The sequence below is a fragment of the Dendrobium catenatum genome, unplaced genomic scaffold (genome assembly GCF_001605985.2).
Source record: "Dendrobium catenatum unplaced genomic scaffold, ASM160598v2 fragScaff_scaffold_621, whole genome shotgun sequence".
Classification (NCBI taxonomy): domain Eukaryota; kingdom Viridiplantae; phylum Streptophyta; class Magnoliopsida; order Asparagales; family Orchidaceae; genus Dendrobium; species Dendrobium catenatum.
Genome location: NW_021319083.1, coordinates 2160608 through 2178652, shown reverse-complemented (window position 1 = coordinate 2178652; position 18045 = coordinate 2160608). Strand labels below are relative to the sequence as shown.

General features: G+C 33.8%; 1 protein-coding gene across 1 annotated transcript in view; it reads left to right on the top strand.

Annotated features, from left to right (window-relative positions):
- Positions 1-5061: 5061 nt before the first annotated feature.
- The window catches only part of LOC110101099 (DNA mismatch repair protein MSH4), a gene marked incomplete at its 3' end in the record, with an annotated part of 44587 nt that continues 31603 nt past the window's right edge, over positions 5062-18045 (top strand). Inside the window, 5 exon segments of the mRNA XM_028695084.1 lie at positions 5062-5195; positions 6528-6731; positions 6797-6832; positions 6934-7046; positions 16581-16626. Of these exon segments, the coding sequence (XP_028550917.1) occupies positions 5124-5195; positions 6528-6731; positions 6797-6832; positions 6934-7046; positions 16581-16626 (471 nt within the window).

Below are 18045 nucleotides of genomic sequence, written 5' to 3'. Positions count from 1 at the left end.
ATTATTAGCTAATGATATGGAGGTTCATCTGAGTCTTCATTATAGGGAATTATCATATAGGATTCTAGCATATATTGTGAGGAAATTGAGGAGCAACATATTCCGATGGTCAAGATGCAATGAAAGTACATGATCGCCATAGATGCTACTTAGGAGAAGAAATCTGAGATGAGACAATTGTATCCAAGTTTAGACTGACTTAGTTTGGTCTGAAAATGTCGAGGATAATATTTTTTAAGGCGGGTGGACTATTAAAAATAAAAAAAAAGATGATTTTATCTATTTTAGTAAAAATTTATTTCAAGTTATATAAGTCCAACTTAAAAACTGCCGTTTTCATAGAAAAATATAATAATGATTTAATTAAACATACTATTTTTTCATAATTTTTGAGCACTAGTATAATTTCTTATGAAATTTACATATGTCAGTACAAATGGGCTTTCTAGAATCATTAGGTGTATGTTTTGTAAATCGATTTCACCCGATAATTCTAGACATGCTTAGCTAACTTTTATTTTTTATAATTTTTGGATCTCTATATTTGAAGATATAAAAAGAATTATATGAATTTTATGCTAAAATCTAGAATAATTATATTTATATTCTTTTATTAATTTATTAAAAAAATCTAATGCCACTTATATTAGTTATTAAATTCATTTATTTTCTTTCTCATTTTTGTTAACAAAGAAAAGGATGAGAAAATTTGAGAGAAAAGAGAGGAGAGAGAGAGAGAGAAAAAAAAGTTAGGTTTTGATAGTTGTAGAGTCATTTTTGTCCATCGACAAGGTTGAGAAATTTGCTCATGTTGAGGTAGGTTACTTTTTGCCTATTTCAGTTTTCAATAATTTGATATTTTTTAAGATTTTTTGATCAAATTTATATTTTCATTGCCGAAAAATGAGGATAACTTTATTTTGATAAAACTTTTACAATGTAACTTTTTATATATTATATAGATTGAGATTATAAATATTTTAAGTATATTATACAAATTTTTTACCTAGTAATTTTGGAAAAGCAGTCATTTTTACATATTCAAAAATTTATTTTGACATCTAAAAATAGTATTTTAGTTCAATTAGAGCTTTGGAATGATGTTTTACACAATCTCTATTAATTTTATAATGTTTTGAAATTATAATTTTTTTCTTAGTAGTATTTTTGTTGCCTAACATTAAGTCATCTTGGCAATTTCTGAATTTAGTACAATTATGCTTTAATTAATGAAATTCTTCAAAAATAGGAAAGAAATATGATATGATATGATATGACGTGATGTGATGTTATATTGGATCTAGTGAACGGCCGAGGTGAGATTTTATTATGCATGCACCAACGGATGACCGGTGTACTATTCTGTTATGCTATTGCCAAAGAGCAACCGAGATGGGATTCTATTATGCTAGTGCCAGTAGGCAATTGAGATAGGATTTTATTATAATGGTGCTAATGGACGATTGAGGTGAGATTTTGTTATTCAGGTACTAGCGGGTGACGAAAGGTGGGATTCTATTATACCGATGTCAGTGGGCAACTATGGTGAAATTCTATTATGTCGAAGCCGATAGGCTAACGAGGTGGGATTCTGATATGAGATATGTTAGGATGCTGGAGCCTAATGATTACTCTAAAAATTACTATAAGATATCTATTTATATTTCAATTTTAGTACAATTCATTGGTTAATTAAATGCATTTGGTATCAATATATATTTAGGTTTTAAATTTTTTTACAATACAACAGTTTATTATTACAACACAATATTTTCAGTATTTTTTATTTTAGTTATTGATTTTTATTTTAGACTGTGATTAACTACTTAGCCGTGTTAGCTCATTACTAATTTTGCTTCTATTTTCAGGCCAAGGAAAGGATAAGGAGCGAGTTGAGTAGTTTGGATAGCAGGCTCCTAACAATGTTGTAGGTATGCCTTTTGGTTTGATTATTTTTATTTATGTTGGCTTGACTTTTATTTGGTTATGTTATCTATTGCCAAGTATTGTTGTAGATACTCTAGATTGTATGCATTTTTTATGATACATAAAAGAATCATTTCGATATATGGTCTTATGCTTTATATGCATTCAATCGTGGCTCTTTGTAGTATATAAATTAAAAGTTTTATTTTCATACTTCTCCAACTAGATCTTAGGGTTAGTCTAGTCACAATCGGATACGGTATAACCTCAAAGTCATACCAGGTCAGGTTGTGACACTTGTTGGACTTTTATGCTCATTACATGATTTTTAAGATAAAGAGAAAGAGTCTGCAGCCTAATATTATGCAGTGATGATAGTTTTACTTTATTTTCAGTTCTCTAGCGTTAAGTAATCTTTTGTAACATGTCATGGCTGGTACATACTATTTTGGGATTTTAGATGTTATATTGGAATGTAAATATTAACTGTAGTAATATAATTATATTTTTTGTTGGTGTTTATAATAATTCTTCATTAATGAAATTAGTCATATATAATTGTAAAAAAATATTGATTATTAATTGAATTATAAGACTAACGATAAATGAATAAAGGGAAAAGAAATGAAATTCTTCCACTTTAAATCTCGGGGCATGATAGTTATGAACATTTTGAAAATGTTTAACTACCTCTTTTAAAGAGGAGGCCATCTATAACTACTTAGAAGTTGGTCTATAATTTTTTTTCTTAACAATTAATTCTATTTTATTTCAATTTAGCATTTCCTACATGTAAATCAATCTACACTTCAAATTTCAAAAAATTAAAAATTTCAAAGTTTCAAATTTTGAATTTTAATATTTCAAATTTTGGCAATGTCCAAATTATAAAAAAATTAAAAAATTACAAAAAATAAGCCTTTTATGATAATCAAGACACACAAGAAAATACAAAGTATGATGAAAAGTCTTTAATCATTTTTTTTCTAGGTCTTTGTTTGGCTTAAGCTTATTTGCTTACTAGTGCTCATATGATTTGTCCAATATTATCATCATGTGGTTCTCATATATGCTGCATAATTTTCCTTGAATCCTATGGAACTACTCTTGAAAGAGTGAAATGGATACGCTAAGCAATGCTTCAATGATCTTAGAGTATCTATTAGCATTGGTAATTCTCCAGATAATGTGCTTTGTAAATAATGATTTTATTTTCTTGTAAAAGATATATTATGCAAATATGAAGGTTTTCTAACTCTTTGTAAATAAAACATGCTATGTTGACGCCCACCTATAGATCCAGCAGTCCAATCAATAGCATGACGATGAACCAAACAACAGTTATGACATCACATATCAATCTATGAAAAAATATAAAAAAGTGTAGCAAATCCAGATTCTTCACTTTGTCTATGTTAATTTTGATCATATATTTTATTAAAAATATAAATATTATAGAAATTGAAAGTAAATACATAATTTCAAAACAGTATGAATAATAATTTTGATTTTTAAAATTTTAATATATCATAATCGGTATTTATCTGATTTATAAATAATTTGTAAATTTGGACAAATTAATTATGGCTAGAATTGTTTATTTTTTTGCTTTAAAATTTCTTTGCTAATCCAAACCTAGATGAAAAAAGTTGATAAAAAAATTGTCAAAATAAATTTAGGTCCCCGTTTGGACAATTCTAATTAAAATTCTATAATTTATTTATCATTCTAATTTCTTATCTGGTTTTAATTAATTTATTCTCTAATGTTTTGTCCAATGTCATCACCATAATACTCATTGTGCTACATCATAAATATAAAAGAATTACTGTCGCAATGAAATAAGATTGGGCGTAGGTCTAAACTAACTTGAACCTTCTACAAACCCGCATGAAGAAGGTACAAATTGGATTAGAACAAAATTTAAATCTAATTCCAATAATGTTAGATCAATATTGACCTGTTCGAATTAACTTGATACTTCATAGAACATTGTTCGAAACCAGTTCAACCATATTTCAGATTAGAGCTGTCAATATTGGACCCGACCCAAACCCAACCTGAAAATTTAGGGTTTGGGTTGACCCGAACCAGAAGCGGGTTGGGTTCGGGTTGACCCAGGAACCTAGGAATGACCCGAAATGACCTGGAATGAGGCTCTGACCGCACTGCCCGCCCGCCCTGCTTGCGCCCAGCCCGTGCAGCCGACTGCCTAGCTGTTCGGCGATCGCGTCCCGAGGACAGCGTCGCCGCGCGGTCCCGAGCTCACACTCCCTCACGCGAAAACTTCTATTTGAACTGTTTTAAATGAGTATATATGAGTCACAATATATATGATCTATTTTTATAATTTATTATTCTCTTAATTAAATTAATTTAATTATTGCCACCATAATGTTTTTTAGATTCACATAGAAGAAATGATTAACGACCAGATCCTTCTAAATAGGACAATCACACTTCCCTTAGGAATGATTGAATGAAACAAATTAGGGAAATTTACATGCATATCATTTTATTTCATATTATTTACATATCTAACATCAAAACATTAATATTACATGTCTATCAATCATATACAACTTTAATATCAAATATACCACTCTTATAATTCATTTATACTATTCATACCATCTCATAAAATTTAATATTTCATTCTATGCACCCAAATTTTTTCTATGGGTAGTAGATATGTAATATTAATATTTTAAATATTAGATATGCAAATAATATAAAATAAAGTAGTATGTATTTAAATCTCCAAAAAAATTATTACTTGTGGTGTCGAGACCCATCTGAAGTTTAAATGCATCACGTCACGTAATACATAATATGTGGCGCATTCAAATAAAGTTTCATTTGGGACGATTTTCTTTCTGTTTCTTAAAACGATTTTCTAGTATAAAAAGTTAACTTTTGTACTAAAAAGGTTTTAAGAAACAGAAAAAAAATCGTCTCAAATAAAACCTAAATCTTCGGACACATCTAGACACCGCACATAATAAATTCTGTTAGAAATAATAGCATAGAATTTACGAATACTCGGAGCCCACTTTGGCCCACTAGCCAATCCCGTAACCATGGTATAAATAGCGGCCCTACCCGACACCCGGCAGTGATACTTCTCAGATTATCGCCATTCTTCGTAGCTGCAGCCTGCAGCTACCGAGCTATTCGTTACGTGACCAGGGTTCGGAATGGAAGAAGAGGGCGTAGGCGGCGATCACTCAAGCTTTGTGATTGGTCTAATCGAGAATAGAGCAAAGGAGGTAAGCTTATCCTAATGCTGTCGGCATTTATCGCCTTTTTTTTGCTTCGATCACTGTTCGTCACTGCATCTCGATGTTAATGGCGAATCGATGGTGTTCTTAGCTTCTACACGAAGGTATTTAGGCGGGGAGTTCTTTTTTCTATGGTTTTCCTTACGATCCGTGGGGATAATTAGCTCGATCGTTGCTGTTTTATGATGCATGCTTTCATGCTAGGAAGGTGAAATCGTCGTCGAACTGTTAGTCGGATATTTGAGACACTAGTTGCTATTTTTAAGGGTTTTATTTTTAGATCTATGATGAGGATAAAAAGGAATAGTGACGTTTGATCATTAAGATGCCGCGTTTTTGGGTGGCGTCATCTTTGAGGCGACTCTCACTGACATCTGCATGATAGAGTATCCTTGAGGTATATGTTGGCTTTTAAATGGTGCAATGTGGTAGGAGGTTTCAGTGTTTCCTTTATCATACCGGGGGAGTAGCACATTTATGGATTGAAGGTTTTTTTTGCATATTTTTTTCTCCCAGGCTTGGCTGGATTGTTTATGGTATGTTTGTTTTTTTGTTTTGTTTTTTGTTCATACAGAAAAATTTTTGACTGTGTATTTGCTTCTTGTTTTCATAATAGGTTTTTTGAAAACAAACGAAAGCACTTCATGCTGTGTTTTTTAAAATTTCTAACATACTAATTTTTTTTCAAGAGCAATAGCTTACCAAAAAATGTTTCCTAATATTCGTAGCTATTTTTGCAAATAAAAAAAATAAACAAACAAAAAACATAACCAAACTTGCCCTTACCTTTTATTCATTCTTCAATTGAAAATTTATAATGGAATCTTCAAAACGATATTGCACTCTACATGTTCAATGGATTGAATTCAGTGTTGTTCCATAAAATCTTGGGTACATTTGGCAATAAATAGTTGTGAATCTATAGGCGAACCTTCATTTTTTTGGATTATACAATTTCAATATGCTGCACATAATTTTGTTTATGCAATATTATTAATCCGATTGCTTTGCATGTTTATAAGGCTAATCATATGTGAATCTCATTGACATATTTTCTGGTTTTAATTGCATGAGACTTAGTTTTAGTTGCTGGGAAGTATATTCACATTTTGTGGCTTTTGTGCAAAAAGAAAGATTTTTGCTATTGTATTTTGAAGATGTACTATTATTAATTGGATCTCAACATGTGTATTATTTTATCTCAAGAGTTTAATAAATTATGGAATTAATGTCATTTCATTATTGTGCTATTGGCTTCTAGTTCCATGTCAGATACAATAAATTTTGTTGATAGACGCAGATATTGAAACTTTTACACAGGTTGGTATGGCTGCTTTTGATTTGAGATCAGCATCACTGCATCTTTCTCAGTACATTGAAACTAGCTGCTCGTACCAAAACACGAAGACATTATTGTTCTTCTATGATCCCATGACAATAATAGTTCCTCCGGTTAAGCTGGCTCCAGATGGTATGGTTGGGGTCTCAGAGCTAGTGGATAAGCATTATCCATCAAATAAGAAGGTAAAGCATACCTGTAAATTTTATATTTGTCTTATTCATTTGTAATTTGGCATTCATCTGTACAGATAACAGTGTCCCGTGGCTGCTTTGATGATACCAAGGTGGGGGATTGAGATTAACCCTCTATAGTCATTACCTTGTCTGGAATCATGAAGCTATTGCTGTTTCCTAATTTTCCTGTCCAACAATCCGTTTCTTTAAGGGTACTGTGTTGGTGAGAAATCTGGCAGCTGAAGAACCATCTGCCCTGGGTTTAGATACTTACCACAAGCAATATTATCTGTGCCTAGCTGCTGCTTCCGCTACTATCAAATGGTAGGCCACAAATACTATTGCATGATGAATCTTGTTTTAAGAATAAGCACCTCTTTCCATGGTTTTGTTTTTGTTTCCTTTTAAGTGACAAAGAACTAATTTAGCATGAAATACATTCCCTTTCCTTGTCCTTTAAGTCATTTATTCTAATGACTAGCAAATGCCATTAAAAATAATACATTTGCAAGAGTACACAATGGATTCGTGTTTAAGCCTTATCACTGTGATAGATTTCTTGATATATCATGCTGAGGGCTATTCATATTTATCTAGCTACATCCGTGAGAAATTTTCTTTCCTTTTCTTGTTTTGTTGAGGTTGTTTAGTTCAATGTTACGTAGTTAATGATTTTTTTAGGTACTTTAGAAAATTAGAAATATGAAAAATTATTATGAATTTAATTATTATTATTTTTATGTAGATTGGAGGTCCTTATATGATCTTTAATCGATATTACATCGGAAAAAAATAAATGCAATATACATAAAACAAATAAAAAAAATTAAAAAGGGGCGCGAACAGCTAGGTGAAAGGAGAGGAGCACATGGATAGCAATTCAATTATTAAGAGGGAGAATATCTAATGGCTAAAATTCTCAATCAGTAACAACTAGGGGTATAAGTGGGGTGTAAGTGAGTCAAGCCGGCTCGTGAGTTGGCTTGAGCTAATGAGCTTACGAGCTGAGCTTATCAAGTCACGAGCTCGAGCTCAAACTCGAGCTGGTTGATACTCGGCTTGTGAGCTTGCGAGCCAGCTAAAAAATTATTTAATTAATTAAATTAATCAACAAGCAGTTTTTTTTATTGAAAATCAGTTTCTTCTCTATTAATTATATGACAACCTATATGACAGGTTCTCAAAAAAGAAATAAAAAATATTTTTGTTTCAGCTTATATAACAGCCTACGTGACAGGTTCTCAAAAAAGAAGTAAAAAATATTCCTTTTTTGGATTATATGACAACCTATATGACAAGCTATATTTTTTGCTAGTTATCTATAATATTTTCATTAACACAAGCTGCATAATTTCGAAATACGGGGACGAACACAGGCGGCAAAATGAGAAATTCGGCGGGAAAATTGGACATGCAAAATTTGGCATGAAATCGAGTAGCTCGCAAGCTTGTTCGAGCTCGTTTATAGTGGGACGAGCTCGACTTGAGCTCGATGATGAGCCGAACTTGCTTTCCGACTGACGAGCCGAGCTCGATAGTGCTAAAACTCGACTCGACTTGTTTACACCCCTAATAACAACAACAACATCAAGCCTTATATCCCCCTACGTAGGTTGGCTTTATGAATCTTTTTTCTACACTGTGTCCTATTAAGAGTCAAATTCTCATTTAAATCTAATAGAAAATATCATTTCTAATACTTTCTAACCAAATCTTTTTAGGTCTACCTCTACTTTTATTAAATAGGCCAAATCTAATGCATCTACTATTGTAACCGATCATCGAAAGACTAACGTTTTATGTGATTAAACCATCTAAGACAACTGTTTCAATCTTATTTGCTTCTGGTGCTACTCCAACCCTTTCACGTATATGCTCGTTTCGTATTCTGTATGTAAGAGAAAGCCACTCATCCACCTAAGCATCCTAATCTTTGCAACACTTAACTTAATTTTATTCTTCTCTTTTAATGGCCAACATTCTACGCCATAAAACATTGCATTTCTCACCACTATCTTATATAATTTTCACTCTAAATGATTTGACATTTTTTGCAATCTAAATAGTCTATTTTCTTATAAGCAAATAATATATTGGAGTTTTGTTATATCCATTCTTTTAAGTGATGAGGTGCTCCTCTTTTTTCTTAAAGAAAGTTTGGCAATTACAAAATCATAAGCTTGAGTAAAATCTAATATATTCTTGTCACATTTATGTGTTCACATTCATGTGTTGCTCCAAATTTATAGCCACCATAATTATTTTTGAAATCTTCTACCATTCTATCATGTCCATTTAAATCTCCTCAAATAAAAACTCATTCTTCAAGATATGTCATTTATATTAATTCTTCTAAATCATTTCAAAATTTAAATTTTGAACCTATTCAAATCTCCTTTAGGAGCATAAACATTTATAATAATAATAATTTTAGTATCAACAATAATATTTAAAACTATTATTCAATCTCTAATTTTATTATATATTATTATTATTTATTTAATTTTCTTGTCAGAGAGCTTATATTCAAAGTTCCTATCTTACTTCTAATTTCATGGACTATCCTTTTTGCTCACATCCGTCTTGGGAACCCTTTCTTATTTAACACTGCATTCGGATGCTGATGCAACGACTCTTATACATTTCTTGTTGTAACCATACCATATAACACATTATTTCAGGGAATATCATAACATTCACAAAATGTATTAAAGAATTCATGTCATGATTATTCGACAAGTCTTAAGTTAGCTGTCAACTACTTGATACGATCCTCCACTTAATCTGACGAGAACATGGTTTAATTAACTAAATAGTGGGACTCATAGCTCCTCTTGAAATTTTTATGGTTGTATGAAGAAGGCCGATGAGTGGGTTCCACGATGTGGGAACTTATGTGTAGGCGGGAACAAACGGTTGGACGGTTAATACATTTTCTATAATTACATATAACCGTAAAATTTAACTTGCCTCAAACATTGAAGATACACTAATGTGATGTTTGGGACTCATAGCTCCTCTTGAAATTTTTATGGTTGTATGACGAAGGCCGATGAGTGGGTTCCACGATGTGGGAACTTATGTGTCACGATCCGGCCCAGAGGCTCAAATTAAAGAGGCTGGAACAAACAGTTGGACGGTTAATACATTTTCTACAATTACATATAACCGTAAAATTTAACATGCCTTAAACATTGAAGATACACTAATGTGATGTTCCATAATCTAAATTAGAAAAATTATTCTTTTAATAAATAATAACCAGAGCTATCTAATATCATATATCAGTAATAAACAACAAAACATATTCTATAATTTAAATCATCAATGTACATATCTATATTCATTTTAAAAAATCATATACACTACTCATGATCTATACAATCATATCATAACTATTCCGTCCTGAGTACAAAAGAAAAACAAACAGAAATATAAGCTTAAGAATCCTGACCAGCCTAACACTCCTCTGCTCTGACATGAAATCATTTAACCACATATAATGAGCTTAAAAAGCCAAGCATGTTACCAAAACTTACAACTAAATTCAAAGCATGGTAAATGAGCAATATGCATGTCAACAATCAAATCATACCAGTTGCATCCATATGATCATTGAATGAGTGCAAAAATAATAAAATTTACATGCAGTAGTTGTATAATCTATAAATAGTAAAACACTATAGTATAGAAGCCAGCAAATCACTAAACCAGTACGAGTGTCTTTTTTTCACATGCAGTAAGCCAGTGAAGCAGTAAGCCTACAAGTTATCGCTACCTCGGGAGCACGAACATGTCATTACTTGAAGAAGGGAGCATCTCCCATCAGTGCCAGACCATACCGATACCCACATATTAAAAAGGAGTTCAAGAAGGTCATAAGAGAGATGCTTGAGGCATGAATTATCAGGCCTAGTGTGTCTTTTTTCCAGCCCTGTGCTACTAGTAAGAAAGAAGGACGGAAGTTAGAGGTTTTGCGTAGATTACCTGACCTTAAACAAGGAAATTGTGTTGGGCAAGTTTCTATCTCAGTAATCGATGAGTTGTTGGATGAGCTGTTTGGAGTGGTCGTTTTCTCGAAGATTGACCTGAAGTCAGGATACCATCATATCAGAATGAAGCCAAGGGATGCACCCAAGAAAACTTTCATGACTAATAAGGGTCACTACGAGTTTTTGGTGATACCTTTCAGCCTCTCCAATGCCACAGTCACTTGTCAGTCCAGAAAGTTTGTCTTGTTATTTTTTGATGACATTATAATCTATAGTCGTACGGAGGCTGAGCATATGGGTCATCTGAAGACGGTACTAGAGATGTTAAAGGAGAATCAATTATATGCCAACCTGAAGAAATGTTCGTTTGCACAACCACATGTGAAGTACTTGGGACATGTGGTGAGCAAAGCAGGGGCAGCAACAGACCAATCCAAGAGAGTGAACAGGATGAAGGATTGAGGATGATCATATCCAATTTGTTGCAGAACCCGGATAGTCATCCAGGTTATACATTGAGAGGAGTTCAGTTGCTACATCAGGGGAGATTCGTTTTACCAAGAGGATCGGGATACATTCTCACGCTGTTTCAATAGTTCACGATAGTGCAGTTGTAGGACATTCAGGAGCTCATAAAGCCTACAGTCAATTGTCAGCAAAATTATACTGGGTGGGGATGCTCCGTGATATAGAGGACTGGGTAGCCAGATGTGGTGTGTACCAAGACATAAGTACTTAGCCATGACACCAGCAGGGTTACTACAACCTCTAGCCTTGCCGGAGAGGGTGTGGGAGGAAGTGACTATGAATTTTATTGAGGGGTTGCCACTTTCGGAGGGATTTTCAGTGTTATTGGTAGTAGTGGATCGTCTGGGAAAGTGCACACACTTCACCCCTTTGAAGCATCCTTACAATGCAATCTCTGTAGCTACTATTTATTTATGAGAGTTGATACGCTTGCATGGATTTCTCTAGCCTATTGTGTCAGATAGGGATAAGGTGTTCCTTAGCCACTTTTGGAAGGAGTTTTTTCGTTTGCAGGGGACAATCCTGAAGAAAAGCACATCATACCATCCCCAGATAGATGGCCAGACAGAAGTATTTAACAGAAGCATAGAGACCTAATTGAGATGCTTTGTATTAGACATGGCAAAGAGTTGGTAAGGTGAATTAAGTGGGCAGAATATTGATACATCATCTTGTACCATTTAGCAGCAAAGACCATTCCTTTCAAGATTCTCTGTGGGAGAGATCCACCCCACCTGATTCATTATGGGCAGAGTGCTACACCCGTGTCCAGCGTTAAGCAGTACTTAGAGGAGAGGGACAAGGTATTATCTGAGCTAAAGAGAATTTGTTCAGAGCCCAACAAATCATGAAAAGTAAGACTAATGAGTACAAGAGATAAAGAAACTTCGAGCTAGGAGATATGGTTTACTTAAAATTGAGGTCCTACAGACAGAAAATACTAGCCAGAAGGAAGAATGAGAAATTATCCCTGCGGTACTTTGGGCCTTATGAGGTCATGGAGCGTATTGGAGCAGTAGCTTATCGACTGAGACTACCACCTTCATCAGCTTTGCACCCAGTTTTTTATGTCTCATAGCTGAGGAATGCAATATAAGAACATACACCATCATCTCTACCTCCGACTTCGATAGAGGACATGGATGTCATTTTGGAACCCTTGGAAGTAGCTGGTGTATGCAGAGGGGAGACAGGGGAACAAGAGGTGTTAATCAAGTGGAAAGATCTGCCTGAGCATGATGCCACATGGGAGCCATACGAGGCAATCAGGAGACAATTTCCTACCTTTTACCTTGAGGACAAGGTACATTTTTGGGAGGGAAGTATTGATATGGGAGAGTGAAATTCAGCCCTACTTGTGGGACCCATTACCTATCATTATATATGTGAGAAGAGGACTTAAAGAATGGATTAATTAGGAGATGTTTCCTAATTAAAAAGGGCTGATTTGAAGGAGATTAATTGGGATATATTTCCTAATTAAAAAAAAAGTAGATTTGGGGGTTGAATGGGAGGAGATTAATTAGGAGATATTTCTTAATTAGATATGGCTGATTTGGGGGCTGATTTGAGAGGAAATTGGGGGAGGGTATTTTGGAATTTGTTTTATTGTTTGCTATAAATAGTAGGCTTTATGTTATGTTTGTATGCAGAAATTTATTTTTAGTGCTGTAGTTCTCTTGTGTGAGTGATCCTAGTAGCGTCGGTCCTCTTGAAAGAGGTCCATTGTATCTTGCTTTGTTCGTATTTGCTTTTTTTGATACTAAGGCGCATCACCTTCTTTCTTCGACTAATATGAGAGAAAAAATCTCATTTAGTTATGAACCTTATGGTATATTTTATCCATGTAAGATTTGGACATGAGCTTGGTCAAAATCATTATTAAATTATTGCAAGGAGCTTAAACACTCTCTTTCTACAAGTTGCTGGGGAATTTCCATGTTATCGTAGTATGCCTCTTGAGAATTTAGTAATAATTTAGTTCAAGCCAATAAAAGTTAAATTACTCAATAATTAAAATGTTATTTTGGTTGTTAATGTCTTAGTTTTGTTTCATAAATGAGTTCAACATCCTACATTTTTTAGTGCATTTGTTTGACGACATCCTGAACCACTTTTGTGATGGAGAGGAACATATATGACCCACTAATTTTGAATATCATGGTATTCTACAACCATATAATGTTAAAAAATTACTGTCATGATCATGGAATCCACTTTGTACCAAAGTATAAATTTTGGATTTTTTGGCTATGAAGAAGGATCTACAAGATGATGGATTTTTTTCTTTCTTTTCTAGAAGGTTTTTATGATTTGGGACCATGTCAAATAGTTTCTGTTATTCAAGTGATGTGAGGCTTGTAGCTTGAGAAGTTCACCGTAGTCTGACTTTCATCATTCATGATGGTTGACTCATTAGAAGTCAAAGAAACTAAAAATAATTGATGTAGAACGAGAAGGAAAAAAAATGGGACATTTGAGATTTGAATTTCTTGCTTTAATTGAGATCAAAATTTTATGAATAATTAAATCAAATCAAATCCAATTAGAAATCTAATTTGATTTAATTTAAGTAACTTTCCTAAAAAAAGCTATCTTAAATTAGGAAAGTATTTCAAATTCAAAATTACTTAGAATTTGAAATCAAATATTTTCCTAACTTAAATCGTTTGATAAAAGGAAAGTAATCAAAGTGGAATTCAAATTTTGGAGACAGAGGGGGGGGGGGTGTTTGAGGTGGAGCTAAGACCGTGGGGAGGGAGAAGGGGAGGCCGGTTTTGTGGAAGTGGGGGGTTTATGGGAGAATCGGCCGGTGGAAAGTGGGTGATTTTGGCCGGTGGTCAAGGGAGGAGGAGAAAAAGTTTTAGGGAAAGAAAGATACAACTGCGAGCCCGAACATATCCTGCAGCTGATGGGTATTATGTTGCCATTCACCAAGGGACTTCAGGCCACGAGCCCAGACACATCTTCCAGCTGGCGGAAGCTACGAATTCCTCCCATAGGAATTTCACCCAAGGTTCTTTCCAAAGAACACAAGTGCAAACACCAAATTTTATTAATCATCCAATATTACATTACACAAGCAAGAGCCTCTATATATATAGGTCTAAGAAACTAAAACAAAACATATATGCCCCTAGGTCTTACATAGGACGACCAGCTTAAGTAAGGGTAAAAATGGAAAATTCATAATAAAAATAAAAATTACAAATAACAAATTAAGATAAGGTGGAATGATCTCGGTCGTCGATCGTCGTCTCTTTCTTTGAAAATCTTCTTGATCGGATGTCTGCACCACGGGTAACAATGCTCTGATACCAAACTAATGTAAAACGAGAAGGAAAAAAAAATGGGACATTTGAGATTTGAATTTCTTGATTTAATTGAGATCAAAATATTAAGAATAATTAAGTCAAATCAAATTCAATTAGAAACCTAATTTGATTTAATTTAACTTTCCTAAAAAAAGCTATCTTAAATTAGGAAAGTATTTCAAATTCAAATTACTTAGAATTTGAAATCAAATATTTTCCTAACTTAAATTTTTTGATAAAAGAAAAGTAATCAAAGGGGAATTCAAATTTTGGAAATAAATAGGAAGAAGGGGGGAAAGGGCCGACGACATTAAAAGGGGGAGGAGAAGTTATGGAAAGAGAATTAAAAAGGACTTTGATTGGAACTTTAAATTAGGGAGTAATATTTAAATCACATCCAATTAAATAATTAATTGGACCTAATTTAAATACTTTCCTAAAATAAGAAAACTAATTTTAGAAACATAATTCAAATTCAAATTAATTTGAATTTTAAGTTTCAATTTGTTACTAAGTTAGAAGGGCTAAAATAGGAAAGGACTTTGAATATGAAGGGAGATTTGTGGAGCCAAGGGGAAAGAAGGTGGCCGACGGTTTGGTGAGACTGGCGGCTAGGGATGTTGGGGGGAGCTAAGACCGGTGAGAGGGAGAAGGGGAGACTGGTTTTGTGGAAGTGGAGGGGTTTATGGGAGAATCGGCCGGTGGAAAGTGGGGGATTTTGGCCGGCAGTCAAGGGGGGAGGAGAAAAAGATTTAGGGAAAGAAAGATACAATCGCGAGCCAGGCCGGACACATCCTGTAGCTGACGGGTACTATATTGCCCTTCACCAAGGGACTTCAGGCCACGAGCCTTGACACATCTTGCGGCTGGCAGAAGCTACGAATTCCTCCCATAGGAATCTCACCCAAGGTTCTTTCCAAAGAACACAAGTGCAAACACAAAATTTTATTAATCATCCAATATTATATTACGCAAATAAGGACCTCTATATATAGGCCTAAGAAACTAAAACATGACACATATGGCCCTAGGGCTTACATAGGACGACCACTTAAGTAAGGGTAAAAATAGAAAATTCATAATAAAAATAAAAATTACAAATAACAAATTAAAGATAAGGTGGAATGATTTGGGCCGTCGATCGTTGTCTACTCCTTTGAAAATCTTCATGATCGGATGTCCACATTAATAATGAAGGGAAGTGTCTTGACAAAAAAGAAAGAGAACAAATATTGGAAGAAGGAAACCGTAAACTCACTCTAATACTATGTAGAAAATAAAAAATGATATTTTAAATTTTATTGTTTGATTCTGTACAAAATTTGGAAGTATAGATAGACTAATCTAAAAGTCTTAACAATGGAAATTAATCAAAATTATTTTCAAAAAATGAAAAAAATCTTAAGAGGAGCTGACAACTAGAAGAGGAAGAAGGGACACGGGTTGCAATCTAAAGTTTAATCGGATCAATTCAATAATTAAAATTCTTAATCTATGTGATTAAGAACTCAGTAATAAGATTGGCTTACTTATGTGTCTCATGACCATTCGACAAATTTCATAACGAAGGATAATAAAAGGCTTAATTGCAAAAATTTTGTTGTTGTACTTGAACATAGTCTTTATGCACGAGTGAAATTCAGGCTGGAATTTTATCAGAAGGCATGTAAACAGCTTAAAATTATCTTCTTTTAAGCTCAAACATCTTTCTCAATTTGTTATGTATTATTTTTTCTCATGCAAGTGCTCTTAAAACTCTTTTCTTCAGGAATTAAACTGTATTTTTCTTTTGTATATTTCAGAGACATAATAATCATTTGCTATTTCTAAAATTTAATACTTTCTTTATATCTCTTTTAAGATCATTTGTTTCTAGAAATGGTCCTTTTGTTTTTGCAATTGTTTTTCTTTGTTTTGTGTGGTCAAATTAATGCGTTTTCCCTGCATCCCAAGTTATTCTTGCATGACACAAAATTCAATTTCGAAAACTGGTTAATTTCTTTTGAAATTTATCACATAAATAGGATCGAAGAAGAGAAGGGTGTTATTGTGACAAATCACTCGTTGTCAGTATGTAGCCCTTCTTTTGTTTTATTTCCACAGCTTATCTTTTTTTTTGTATTTGCTTCTATTTATTTTATGGCCTTTGAACTACATTAATTTTCAACTTATCTATTTTTTGCTTCTACTGCCCTCTTTTTACATATCTTTTTTTTTCCTTGTATCTAAGGAGTGGAGCCTTAGCAGGGTAATTGGATTAATAATTAAGACCACTAATTAAAAAATCAATAATGAAAATACACAGAATCCAAACAATTGATAATTTAATGATATTTTGATTTTAGAAATTTTTTGAGAATTTGAAAACATATAAATTCAAGAGTCAAAATTTAAGTCGCAAAAAAAGAAAAAAGAAAAAAAAAAAGTGCAACAATTTTGACTAAAATTATTCAAATTTGCAAAAAATCAATCACAAAATAAGAAAGCAAAAAATCAGGGTAAGTGTTAGCACACCTGAACCAAATCGATAAGGATGCGGCTCAAAGGTGAAGACCACTTGCTTTGCTACAGACGCCACATCCTCTGCCATTCCAGACTGCCACAAACAGCCACAGACAATCTCCTGTCTACCTTTTCGCGCGCATTTCATATTCTATATATACTAGGCTCATGTACAAACTGATGTTATGCTTTTATACGCTCAAGTAATATGCTATAGTAAAAGCTCATTCTCTGCTTTATCTTCTTCCTTATTTTTAATTTCTAGTGTTAGCGTTTCTTCATGGTATTAGAGCATTGAGTTTCGCCGCTCTTCTTCTTCTTCTTCTTGAAATGACCGATCAAGACTCTACCCATGCTATCTCTCCGTCATCTTCCCTATTTGCATCAATGGCAGAGTTCACCATTCCTGCTCCTTTGAAGTTTTTCACGTCCAATCTTAAACTCATAGTAAATCTACAGCTCACAAATGAGAACTATGCCATTTTAAGTTTACATATTTACAAACTTTTTTTGGCTAATGTATTTGAAGTCTACCTCAGTGGACATCAAGCCTGTCCCAATGTACCCTCTGCTCACCCCGACTACCACCTATGTCTGCCCTTCTCTCCACGATCTCCCCGTCGGTTCTGCCATGCATTCTTCACTTATCCTCTGCCAAAGATATTTGGCTTACCTTGGTGAATCGACTTCAGCCTACAAACCGATCACGAGTTATCGAGCTGAAAAATAAACTTCACAACATACAAATGAAGGCAACACCATGACTCAATATCTTGCTCAAATCAAAACCCTGGTGGACAACATTACTGCTACCGGCTTACACGTCGACTCCGAGGAAATCATACTCTACATCTTGAATGGATTGCCGTCCACCTACAACTCCTTCAAAACGTCCATCCGCACCTCTCTTCAACCCATTAGCCTCGACGTTCTATATTCACTACTTTGCAGCGAAGAGATAAACCTTCAACGCGAGTCTCAAAAGGA